Source organism: Tiliqua scincoides, chromosome 1, assembly GCF_035046505.1.
Source record: "Tiliqua scincoides isolate rTilSci1 chromosome 1, rTilSci1.hap2, whole genome shotgun sequence".
NCBI classification, from domain to species: Eukaryota; Metazoa; Chordata; class Lepidosauria; order Squamata; family Scincidae; genus Tiliqua; species Tiliqua scincoides.
The window spans coordinates 206,467,838-206,480,340 of record NC_089821.1 but is presented as its reverse complement, the minus strand read 5'-3'; the positions used below and the strand labels follow the sequence as shown (position 1 = coordinate 206,480,340).

General features: G+C 44.2%; 1 protein-coding gene across 1 annotated transcript in view; it reads left to right on the top strand.

Annotated features, from left to right (window-relative positions):
- STX7 (syntaxin 7) overlaps positions 1-12,503 on the top strand; it is a 34,669-nt gene that overhangs the window by 16,217 nt on the left and 5,949 nt on the right. Inside the window, exons 3-7 of the mRNA XM_066611202.1 lie at positions 3,145-3,214; positions 4,860-4,950; positions 6,728-6,865; positions 10,202-10,254; positions 11,695-11,779. Of these exons, the coding sequence (XP_066467299.1) occupies positions 3,145-3,214; positions 4,860-4,950; positions 6,728-6,865; positions 10,202-10,254; positions 11,695-11,779 (437 nt within the window). The remainder of the gene's footprint in view (positions 1-3,144; positions 3,215-4,859; positions 4,951-6,727; positions 6,866-10,201; positions 10,255-11,694; positions 11,780-12,503) is intronic.

Here is a 12,503-nt window from a genome sequence, read left to right as displayed (position 1 = left end):
TAGCTCTGTGGTGCTAACTGGAAAGGGGATGATACTGAAGGGACAAAAAGCTTAACTGGGTTGCTAACTTTTTTCATTGCATTTCTCTGTATGTGCTCCAGATGGCAGTATGACCATCTTTTTGAAAAACAAAACATTCTAATATTCTATATAGAATTGGCATTGGGTGCTAGAATGCAAACACAAGTAAGATGTGAGAACTGGATATGGAATTCTGCTTTGAAAGTATTAGTTTCAATTAAAGCACAAACCACGCAAAATCTTAACTAACGAGGTCTGCCCTGTCTTGGTGAGTAGTCATGAATAAAAATAATTGTAGCTGTTAAAATTGTCCAGTAGGAATCTACCAGTTTACCAGACCTTCTTAGTGTTCTGTTTCAGTCAATACACTTTGCATTTTTCTGAATAGTTGGCATATAGACAGCAGCCACAATCCAAGGAATCAGGAGTACAACAGGAAGTTGCAATCCCACTGTTGTTCTCTCACAGCGCCTCGATCCTCTCTATTCTGTAGACTGAATAAGAATAATCTACTAAGTGTTGGGTTGGGGAGCACTGCTTATGAACCCTGTGTGCCAAATGCAGGCATTTCTCCATCAGCTTTTTGAGCCCATGATGGGAGAGATTCCCAAGTGGCTGCCTAAAGTGTGAAAGTAGGTTTTTAGCAAAATTTCCTTTGCCCTGCTTGAAGTTCAACAGGGCTGGAAGTCTTCAGGATCTGTTTGAGTGTAGATCTTATAAAGTTTGACACACTACTTTTTTTTGGTGACCCAGTTGATGAATTATGAGCCAACTGGCCAGCAGGTGGCATTCATGTGCTAATGATGTAAACCCCCTGCCTTAACTATAGAAAGTTACCAGTCATTTTATTATCTGTTATGCTTGAATTCCAGCCTCTAGTTTAAGAATGATTTTTAAAAACACTGTGCAAAGTTACAGGAAATATATGCATCTAATTTATTTGATATTCTACTTAATTCTTTGAATTTGGAGTGAATGACTTGAATCGCATTACCCATTTAAAAAGTAGAGAAAATAACCCACATTTATCTGCAGCTCTTGCTTAACTGAATTTGAAGTAAACTATTATAGATCAGATGGGATTGCCTTTTCGCATTTAAAATCAATTCAGATTGAATTTTCAGATTGAAGATCAATTCCATGCGGTGGGAATGGCTTTGAACTCCTGATGACTTCTGAAACTTGAGCTCTTTGAAATTTGCATAGTAGTCTGAGTGCCAAGCATTTTCTGTAGCTCAGTGTCTGATTTCAGTATATTGTACTCATAGTGGTTAGCATGCTGGTTTGCATGTGGGAAACTTCGGCTCAAATCCTGCTCAGCTATTGAGCTTTCTGGGTGGTTTTGAGACTGTCAGCCTAATCTACCTCACAGGATGATTCTAAAACTAGAATAGTATCTGGAGTGCTTTGGTAATCAGAATACAAATGTGGGCACAATCCTAACCAGGTCTACTCAGAAGTAAGTCCTATTTTGTTCAAAGGGGTTACTCTCAGGAAAGTGTGGTTAGGATTGCAACCTGTATCACATAGTTCTAGTACTATTATGGTGCAACACTATGTATCACAATACTGGGGTAAGTGAGTGGTGCTGATCCATAGCTTTAATATAGTGCTGTGTCTGATTAGTTTCCTTTGCAGGTCTAACAGAACAGTTTCCTGCAATGTTGAATTGTTCAGTAATCTTAATTGCTAGTACTCTTAATTCCAGAGGGATGTGCATGAATTGCAGTAAATTCAAGCTACCCTTCACCCATCACATGTCTGAGTAGAACTTGCACCAATAATTCACTTTTCTGAAAAGATTATTAAAACTGAAACTGCGGTAGGTTACACTAGGACTAGCTCAGCAGAATTAAACCCAAAGTGATAAGGAAAAGTATTTAAAGGAAGAGATGCCAACTAACATGACAGTTTTGCATTGGTTATTTTTCCGGATTACGCCAAGCTACCTTGTGTGCCTTAAAATATCGTACTGTGTTTCTTATTTATCCAGGCATTTCATATCCTACCATTCTGCCTCCAAAGAGGCACCTGAGGTGGCCTACAACTTTTTCAAAATATAGTGCATTAATAAAACATAAAATTAAAGAACCCAGTCAGTTCCACTTAGTAAAAGAAACTAGTATTAAGAGTAGAAAAACACAAACTGCAGTACATAAGAGGAGCCCCACTGAATCAGACCATAGGCCCATCTAGTCCAGCTTCCCGTATCTCACAGTGGCCCACCAAATACCTTGGGGAACACAAAAGACAACAAAAGATCTTGCATCCTAGTGCCCTCCCTTGCATGTGGCATTCTAAGGTAGCCCACTTGTAAAATCGGGAGGTTACACATAAACAACATGGCTTGTAACCCATGATGGACCTTTCCTCCAGAAATTTGTGCAATCCCCTTTTAAAGACATCTAGGCCAGATGCCATCACCACATCCAGTGGCAAGGAGTTCCACAGACCAACTGTATACTGAGTAAAGAAATATTTTCAGTTGTCTGTCCTAACTCTCCCAACACTCAATTTTGGCGAATGTCCCCTGGTTCTGGTGTTGTGTGACAGGGAAAAGAGTATGTGTGAGAAGGAAAACAGCATTTCCTTATCCACTCTATCCATCCCCTGCATAATTTTGTATGTCTCAATCATGTTGTAGGATGAAAATTAGTAGTAGTAAGATGAAAATTAAGCACCTGCTTAATGACAAAAATCCATGGGGGTGGGGGGATCAGCTTCCAAGAGAAAGTTGTTCCAGAGCCTTGCAAATCTCAAGAGAGCAAGAAAACTCTGGTTGTTTTTGGAGTTCTTGTTCTTGGCATATGAAGGCCATGACATTTGTGAGGTTTTTTCCTTATTAGCGTGGATGTACGCTCAAACCAAATGTCTACTTGTCTGGGCAATGTACATAGTACATGAAATATTTACATTTTAAATGGGGTTTGAAGGCTTCAGACAATTCAACTGTACCAGTCTCTGGTTTCTGGTATGTACATATATATCATTACTTGCTGAATTTGACCTCCCACAGCTCTGTCAACTGGTGTATGATTCTGAATTGTCAATCAGAAATGCATGAAATTGTGGTGAAAATGTATCATTTAAAAAAATCCCGTCTTCCTCTTTTTCTGGAAACAGCTGCAGAAATACAAAGAGTACTGAATCAACTTGGAACACCACAAGACACGCATGAATTGCAACAACAGCTGTAAGTGCTTCATGAGATGACCTTTCATTTAATGGCATTGTAGATGCATCTTGGCATGTGTTGATGTCTTCCCAATGTGCTCAGATCTTTAAAATGTTTGAGAACAAAAACAGGGGAAATCTAACATTTATCTCTGTGTTGACTTGCTAATCTTCCAAGTTATGTTGTTGGCTCTTTTAAGCATCCAGATGGTGTTTGAAACAGCAGTATACAGAAGTATCAAAGGCTGTGGAATTGCTTTAAAAGTTTGATTTTCATTTTTCTTTTCTCAAGTATTTTTGTGGGGGAAATTTCTGTTACAAGCTTAGCCATATGTATTCCAGCAAGTTAGGGTTGCTGCTTTTTTCTTTTTGAAATGCTTTATAATTTTGGTGCAAATGTATAGGGTAGCATGAAAACCAATAAAGGAGTGCATGTTAAAATACCAGGGATACATAAAGAGAGACAGAGGTGAAATGTCTGATTTCACCGGTGCATATGAAGGCTGCAGAAAATAAAATTTATTCTTTGTGTGCCTCAGTAATATTGCCTAATGAATCTTGCACCTACAGTTTTTTTTACAGATACTTAAATACAGTTCTGTTCTCCTTGGTGGTTGTATCTTTGTGCCCAACTTGGATGCGTAATTATTACTTTCAATAGTAATGGCATCTCCTGGAAGAAGGCCATTATTGGGGTAACATAAAGCAACACTAGTGGTTCTCAAACTTTGAGGCCCTTGAGCCAGCAGCCTGATTTGTAAATGCCAAGGGGTGTGACTACAATGGTGATTGGGCAGCAGTGCCCCCCCCGCCAAGTTGCAGCTTGCTTAACACCTTGATGCACATGACCTAATCTGCCCTGTCAGTTTCACAGACCACCAAAAACTGGGTCATCACCCACTAGTGGGTCCCAGACCCACAGTTTGAGAACCGCTGAATACAAATAGCATACAGTGAATACCGCTGAATACAAATAACATATAATGTAGGCTATTTGAAAGAACTAATTTAGCAGTGAACATCCCAGTGCTGTCTCTTTACTGTTCACAAGCTTCTAGGTCTGGTTGCTGGCGCTTTGCCATATAGGGAATTGATCAGTCAGTGCCTTGAGTTTTAAAGCAGGAAAACTGCAATTTGGCCACCTTGTTTAAATTGCCCTCCTATGAGTTTGTATTGGGAACTAGACTGAGGTGAGCTCTTCGTCATCAGTCAGGTGTACAGATTCTTGGATCATGGTATCCTTTGTGTAATTGTGCTCATTCATAAAAGGTAGGATTTTGTGTTCTCTCTCTCTCGGAGGAGGAGGAGGAGGAGGAGGAGAAACATTCTGTAAACCTTCCTAAACTGTTTCACATACAGTGGGGTGGTGTTCACCATTAAAATGATGTCGTTCCCCTGCATCTTACTTACATGTAGAAATCCTGAATCTATGTACTTTGCTATGGCTCTTCTATCAGCATCTCAGGCAGTGACTATGTTCTTTAATGAACTCCATTTAAAAGTGATGTCTGTTTCCACACTTCTCAGTTGCCTGTCCGTGATTCTATGGAAATGTGAGTGATACTGCAAAGGTGATTCAATAAGCAGCCTCTTTTCCTGAAGATTTTTCTCAAAAGAGACCAGAAGCATACATGTTAATAAAAAACTATAACTTTCTGTTTTAGGCAACAGAAGCAGCAGTATACAAACCAACTGGCCAAAGAGACAGACAAATACATTAAAGAGTTTGGATCTCTGCCTTCAATAAGTGAGCAGGTATAAAAATGTAGTAACAGTTATTTAAATGATGTGGATTGCATCCAGAGAGACTTGCTGTGGAGGAAGAGCAACTCTGGCTGCTACTCTGTTTTTAACTGATCATTTTTACAGTGTGGGATGTGTGAGATCATTTTAACCACATTGACTGCAATCCTGTGCACAACGAAGTTGCTTAAATCCTATTGGTGTTAATGGGATGGTTGCTTAAACCTGAGCAGAATTGCAACCTTTGTGTTTAAACTGTGAATGTGTGTGCATGCTGTTGTATGCAGAATGTAATTAAAATACCTTGCAAGCAAACGGTACTCAAAAGCAGCTCTTTTTCTCCATGCGTGTGGGCTGGGGAAGGTTGTGAGAGAAAGAACCCAGTTACAGAAGGCAATTTTAGTGTTTATTCTGTGCCCGGCAAAGTGAAGATTTAGGAAATTGTGAAATTTGCTCTGGATTTCTTTTCAGCCTTCTGACCACTCTTTGCCAGTGAGATTTTTGTGCTAAAAGACACAGAGCATGAAATTTGGATCCTCTGGTATAGCTACAGCATGCCACCAGTACAGTGCAAGTGACATCCGTTACACTCTCCCTTCCTTTGTCCAATCTAGAGCAGTGTTTCTCAACCAGTGGTACTTATACCACTGCTGGTGCTTGAGATGGTGTCCAGTGGTACTTGCAGGACCCTCAGACTCCTGCCAACTGGCAGCGAGACCAGCAATGCAAAGCAACAAGCAGCAGTAGGGAGCTCGGCTCAACGGGCAGAGCCCCAGCATGTACTTCTCACCTGCTCAGAAAAGCCCTCCCATCTGCCATGAACCTCTTACCAGTGTTTATTCTGTCACATCTGGCCTTCCAATCTGGAAGTGACTGGTGACATCAATTGCCAGTGACTGCCGGTGGTACTTCCAGTAGGTGGACCATGCAGTGTAGTACAGCAGGGGACAAACATTGCGAAACTCTGGTCTAGTTTATTGCTGTCTGGATTTGTTGCAAGGACTTGTCCTCTCTAGTATGTTTTCAAAAGGAAAACTCTTGCAACTTACCTCTGTCAACACATCTCTGCTGAACAGTTGAACATAATCACTCAATAGCAAGTGATGATCATTTATTTCTAAGTGGCTGCTGATTAATCCCTGCCCCCTAAAAGAAATTCAGAGTTGGTGTGTGGTAGGGGCTGCTAGCTATAGTTATGGGGAGACAGGTTTAAATTGTTTGGCTACAAAGCTTGTTTGAGGCTTTGGAAAACTCATTATTGTGCCTGTCAGAGTTCTTATAAATTGCTGAAGTAAATGCCTTCCTTTGAGGGGGAAAAATGGAATACAAATCCATTAAATACATTTCTTGCCTGCTGCGGTGTGGTGGAACTTAGGAGCATTACCCATATTGCCTATTTATGCAAGTACCATCATGTTTCGTTCAGAGACTGAACTTCACTGATAGGCAAAGTTTCAACATCTTTAGTAAGAAGCATTGTGCATAGAAAGTGTTGCAATATTAGTTGGACTTGCTTTAATTTAACTACATATGTAAACTGGAAGGAAGAATTGAGGGGTGTATGTTTGTGGAGTCCTTTATCCAGTGATGAAATCTTTTGACTACTTGATGCGCATGTTACACAAAAATATTACATGGTCAGATCCCTGTGGAATTGCCAGTAGCTGCAAAACAGGCCTGTAGAAGACTCCAGCATTGAACAGCAAAAACTCCTGAAAGTGTTGATTGGTTCTTTAAAGAAATAACTTTCTATGTAATAATATATACTTTCCCCCGTCTTGAACTTTAGCGTCAAAGAAAAATACAGAAGGATCGTCTTGTGAATGAATTCACTACAGCGCTTACAAACTTCCAGCGGGTACAAAGGCAAGCTGCTGAAAAAGAGAGAGAATTTGTAGCAAGAGTTCGAGCCAGCTCTAGGGTATCGGTAAGTATGTGCTAGCTTGCAGTAGTGTTGGCTGTAGTTTTGGCAGAATTTGACAAAATATACCTGTTTGAATGCTTTGATTGTTTTTGCACCGTCCAATGAACACTCGAGACAACAGATATGGGAGAAATGGCCACTTTATTTAGCAGTTGCAACAGAAGAGGAAGCTGAGACCTGCATCATCCGAGGCAGCAAAGCCCCCTGTGGTGCGGAGGCGGGACCTCTGGGCGGTACCAGAACACATCTGCCCCCAGGCGGGCATGCACCTGACTCCAAGTTGCGCCCCGTTGTTGGGTGGCACAGCTCATCCATGTCTGTCCATTAAGGGGATGGCAGCCGGACCGCGGGCTGTGCCACCACGAGCCGCTGACCCTCTGAGGTGGGCCCTGCGGTCCCGGCCAGGGCCCCTTCTGCTTCCTCATGCCGCCGAGCCCCTGAGGACTGAAATTGGGTTCTGCCCTGCCTATGCCACCTGAAGGTGCATGCCCGAAGTCCAATTCACACCTCCTAACCCGCACCACCTGCCACCAGGAGGGATCAGCCTAGTGCTTGACCTCCCCCCGCTCCCAGCCAGGGGGAGAAGCACCTTAAGGTCGTCCCGCAGGTCCCACAGAAAGACGTCTGCGCCTTCCTCTGACAAATGAACACCATCGCCCCTGTACAGGTAAGGTAGCGAGAAGACTATTGTAGGATGCAATACCACCCAGCCACCAGCGCGGGACACAAACAAGCCAATGTCCTTGGAGACCTTCCTGCGCATCTTTTAGACATTAGCGCAGCAATTCGCCCCCCGCCATACACAACACTGCAGTAAATCTGACCAGACCAGAGTGGTACCAGGCAGCCAACCCAGAAGGGTGGCGATGTCCTCACATGCTCTGCTCTTCAGAGTCAGACCGAACATCCTGCACGGGTCATTTTTGCCCAGGTGGACCAAAACGTCTAGTGGGGGGTTCATATTCAGGAACTCCATCATCGCAGGCAGCAGCTGGCCCCACCACATCCCCCACCTGGCTAACCAGGCAACCTGCACTGTGGGGCTGAGGCCCAGTTGTGATCCAAGGACGCTTGCGGTCACCCTCTTGCGGGCCCAAAAGACAATTGAGTGGCCACAGATTAACACGTGCACTGGACTACCACAGCATCCTGCAAGATGAAAGCAGAGAGGTTATTGCCAGGCATCCCCTTTTGATGCTGCCTGCCCACAATCGTGGGATACTCTTGATTGCCCAACCCGCATTAAGCGCACACGTAGCGCTTGTAAGTCAACGAATGCCATTGGCCTATTCTTTGAATGTCCTCCCCTAATAAACCCAAATCGGCTGCCGCAGAGGCTGCCCCAGTGCGGAGGGAGTGCAGGCCGAATTCCCTTGGTTGCAACCCCAAGGCCCCCAAGGCGCGTGAAAAAATTGCCCGAAACTGGAATAAGGTGAGAGGAGAGCCATCCAGATGCTGGAACAGGGCTCCCTCGTGCCCCTGAGAGTGCTAAATATTCCTGTAGCGCCGTAACTGGGCACAAGGGCATCCCCACTACCTCCTTAAGGGTAACCGCAAAACCTAGGCCCCTTTGATCCATCTTAGACCATCTGAGAGTAAATGAAACACCTCCAGGCACCCAAGTTAGGTCCACCCTCTGCAGGGCCTATCAGCCCTGCTTTTTGCTAAGAACTCACTGGGTCGAGAGGCGCCAAAGAACGCCGTAAACAGGGCCACCCTGAAAAGTCGAACCTTGCACGGCGATGAACAGAGGGCCATGAAGGTCCCTGCGATGCCCCCAAGCAACTCGGGGGTGATAGGACGCCTGGGGTCCTGCATAGGGGGTGTTCTCCTGGAGAAGCCCTCCAACATCCTCCGCACCCTGAAATCCTGTGTGGAGTCAGGGTATCCTGCTGCTTTGGAAACAAAGGCTATAGCAGACAAGCCTGGAAGGGAGCTAACAGCCCTCCCGGACCTCTGCAGGCGGAGTAAGAAGAGCAGCAGGTGTTCAGCCAGCGCTGGCCAAAGGCCGGCCACCTGTCTAAACTCTGCGAACTCTGTTACCTTATGGGAGTAGCCCCGCTGCATGCTGGGCGCCAGTGAGGCGCATATGACTTTGTTTATTTCTGCAAGCCAAGGTCTCAGAGCCAGGAAGGCATGCTGTTCGGGGACAGCGCTGCCCCAGGGACGAGTTCCTGAAAACGTTTCTCCTGACAAAGCATCCACAATGCAATTCTCCACCCCATGAACGTGCTGAGCTACGAAAAGAGCGTTGATGCATAGGCACTGCAGTACAAAATGCTGTACAAGTGTCATGACCCTGAGGGTTTTGGAAGACATGGAGTTCACTACTGCCACGACTGCCTGATTATCGCACCAGAAACGCACCGTGGCATTCTTGAACTCCAGATATGCACTGCTACCACTATTGGGAAAAGCTCCAAGAATGTAAGGTCGGCTGTGATGCCGCCCTGCACCCAGCTCCGGGGCCACGGTGCAGCGCACTAGCGACCGCGGAAGAAGATGCCAGACCCAAGACCCCCAGCCGCCTCCGAATGCACCTGTAGGTCTGCCCTAAACAGCTGCTCCAAACGCCAAAATGAATTTGCATGCTTGAATTTCTATTTTCTCTGCTCTTTTGTCTGGGAAATAGAGGGAATATAAGGAAAGCTACCAAAGCACGGTGATATTGAGCATTATTTCAGGTGTATTCCTGCTGCTTGTCCATTTAAAAATTGAATTTGGAAAAGTTAGTTTTAAGCATATTTCAGGGTTTTTTTGCCAGGAGAATGAGCCTATCTGGCCGTGCATTGTCCAGACAGCAAACTGTGCCCACACTGTCTCCTCCCCAATGAGTGGAAATGGGTTGTCAAGTCCAGGCTCCTATTTAGGTGGACAATTGAGGATTCTTTGATTTTAAATCCTAGACTCAGTAGGGGTGTGATTGTATTTTTGCTTCCCAGTATGGTCTCTTCTGCTTTTTCTTGACCACAATGCATACTCCTTCCTCTTTTTAACAAAATAGGAGCCACGTTTACTTTCTTGATGTATTCAGCTCTGTCACTATTAAGCAAAAAGTCAATTCAGCAATGTTTTGCTTGCAGACATAGAGTGGTAAGGAGTGTGGGATGTAGGTAAGTAGTCCCTTATCAAATTGTGTCATTTCATCCTCATGTCTAGAGATAGCCATTTTAAGCATTTTGCATGCAGATGGGATACTGACCCCTTCTGGTTCTGGTGGGCAGGATGCCTCTTAAGTAGATCAGTTTTCAATTTTCTGTGGAAGTGCTGATGAACAATGAAATAGACCTTCACTCACACCCCAAAGGAAATTTATGGCTTTCCCTCTTATGTCTACAGGGTGGTGCTCCAGAGGAAAGTTACAGAGAAGGAACACTAGTGTCCTGGGACAAGTAAGTTGTGCCATTTACTGAAAATAAAAATGGACAAAACCTTAGTTTCTCTATTTTTTTTCATTTTTATACTGCCCTTCCTCTAAGGAGATCAGGCTGGTGTACATAGTTCCTTCCCTCCTTTTGTTTACACAACAATATAGCCATAAATCTTGAATCATTGCCAAGTAGGCAACATTATGAAACTGTGGTGTAATAAAGATGATTGTTTATTACTAAAGCACAGCATGAATTTATAAATCTGTGATTAGAGGTGGGGGAAAACTGTTTTATTTTTTGCAAATTTCGGTGTTTTCCAAAGAAAGAAGTGCAGAAAGTGTTGTTTTTTCAGAATTTACATTGTAAATTATAATTGCTTTAAAAGTGTACTTTGTAGGTGGTTTGGTGTCAGCAGATGCAGCCACATTCATTAGCCATGCACCCCATTGAATAATAAATAAAACATTTTTTGCAAATTTCAGGGTTTTTTTTGCAAAAATGAGAAGCACAGAAAGCAGAGCTATGTGTTTTTATTTCATTATCACCATTTTCTCCCACCTCTACCTATGCTGTATTAGAAAAATAAATCTGTAATCCTGTTTTTTCTCACATTTGCCATTAATGACCTTCACTACTAAGGAATTGTTCAAAGGTCCATAATTTTGGCTGCCAGGTGTAACGGTCGTGGCCTAGTCCCTGAGCAGAAATGTCTGTCTCATCGGAATTGGATGCAGTTGTAAGGAACTTGCAGGATCGGGCAACCTTTTGTGGCAAGCGCAAGAAACCAACTCCTCTCCTGCATAGTCTAGTTGGTATGAATTTTCACCCTGAAACTGGGAAAGAACCATGTAACCCAGTGGTCCCCAATCTGTGAGTCACAGCTTCTGGGGCAGCTCCGCGAACATGCTGGGGTGTTGTGGGACACCAGCCGGCCAGTAGTGAAACCACAACCCGATGCTACAAAGAACAATAGGAGGGTCGACTTGGTAGGCTGAGCTCCTGCACCTGGTTTCAACGTGCTTGGAAAGTCAGCCTGGCCATCCTGAGCCTCTTACTGCTCTTTGTAGCATTTCGGTCTCTGAACCCAGAAACTGGCAACATTTTCATCACCATTTGCTTTGAGGAGCTGCACACTGCACTGCAGATTGGGGAACTTTGAGGAGCACTGATGTTACCCTTAACACTGTTTTCAGCCTCATCCTGGCTGAAGGTATGAACTGGATCAAAGATGTGTTTATTGTCCAGTTGCCACCAGGATCAAAACCCAAATGGCTGAAGTGGTTCATGCCGGTCAACTTATAAAGCAAGGGGGAGTATAAAAAAGGTTGTTGGATCACTTTTTCATTATACAGTTGTAAGTCTCCTGACATGCTATAAAATGCAGTTTTAATGGAATTAAGATATTCTGTTTTGTGCATAAAGTATTATAATCCTCTTTGCATCCTCCCTGTTAACTTATAGCCAAGCTCAAGTACAAGATGAAGAAATCACAGAAGATGACATTCGTCTTATTGAAGAAAGAGAGTCTGCCATCAGGCAGCTTGAGGTGAGCCTTGGGTAGTGTTTAGACCAGTGGTTCCCAAACTCTTACAGGGGAGTTGGAAACCAAGTAAGTATTTCAGTAAGCAGGCAGGGAGACAAGAGAGGGGCGGCAAGGGCATCATAGCAGTCACAGTGCTGCTGCCGCCGCCGCCAAGGGATTACTTTGGGGGGCAGAGCTAGCCTTGGTAGTTCCTGCAAAAACAGAAGTAGCTGCTTTGAAGATAGGAATTGTTTACAGAAGCCTCAGAGCACATTGGACATTGGAGGGGGCTGCACACCTCCAGGACTTTGCAGGAGGCCAGCTATGCCCCCAAGGTAAGAAATAAGCCCCTTGGCAGCTGCAGCACTGTGATCTTTGCAGCAGTGTCGCTACCACTGGAGCAGGGCCACTCCCCTTAAGGGGGATTGCCCTGCTTCCAGTTCCCCTGGTGGGTTGTGACCCACCAGTTTGGAAACCACTGATTCAGACACATAATGGCCCACTTCAGACATAATGCTCTCAGACATGGCAGGAGAGAACCCTTGAGCATGTAGCAGGCCCAAACTGATTTGTGTTGCAGACTAAACTAGTGTTTTAGAGGTCCTAGAGGCTGCTGCTGATTTATAAACGCCAAGGGGTGTAGCTATAGTGGTGATTAGGCAGTCCCCAGGAGCAGCTTGGCTAACCCTTGATGCATATAGCCTAATCTGCCCTGTTGATTTCATTAACCACCAAAAATTGGATCATC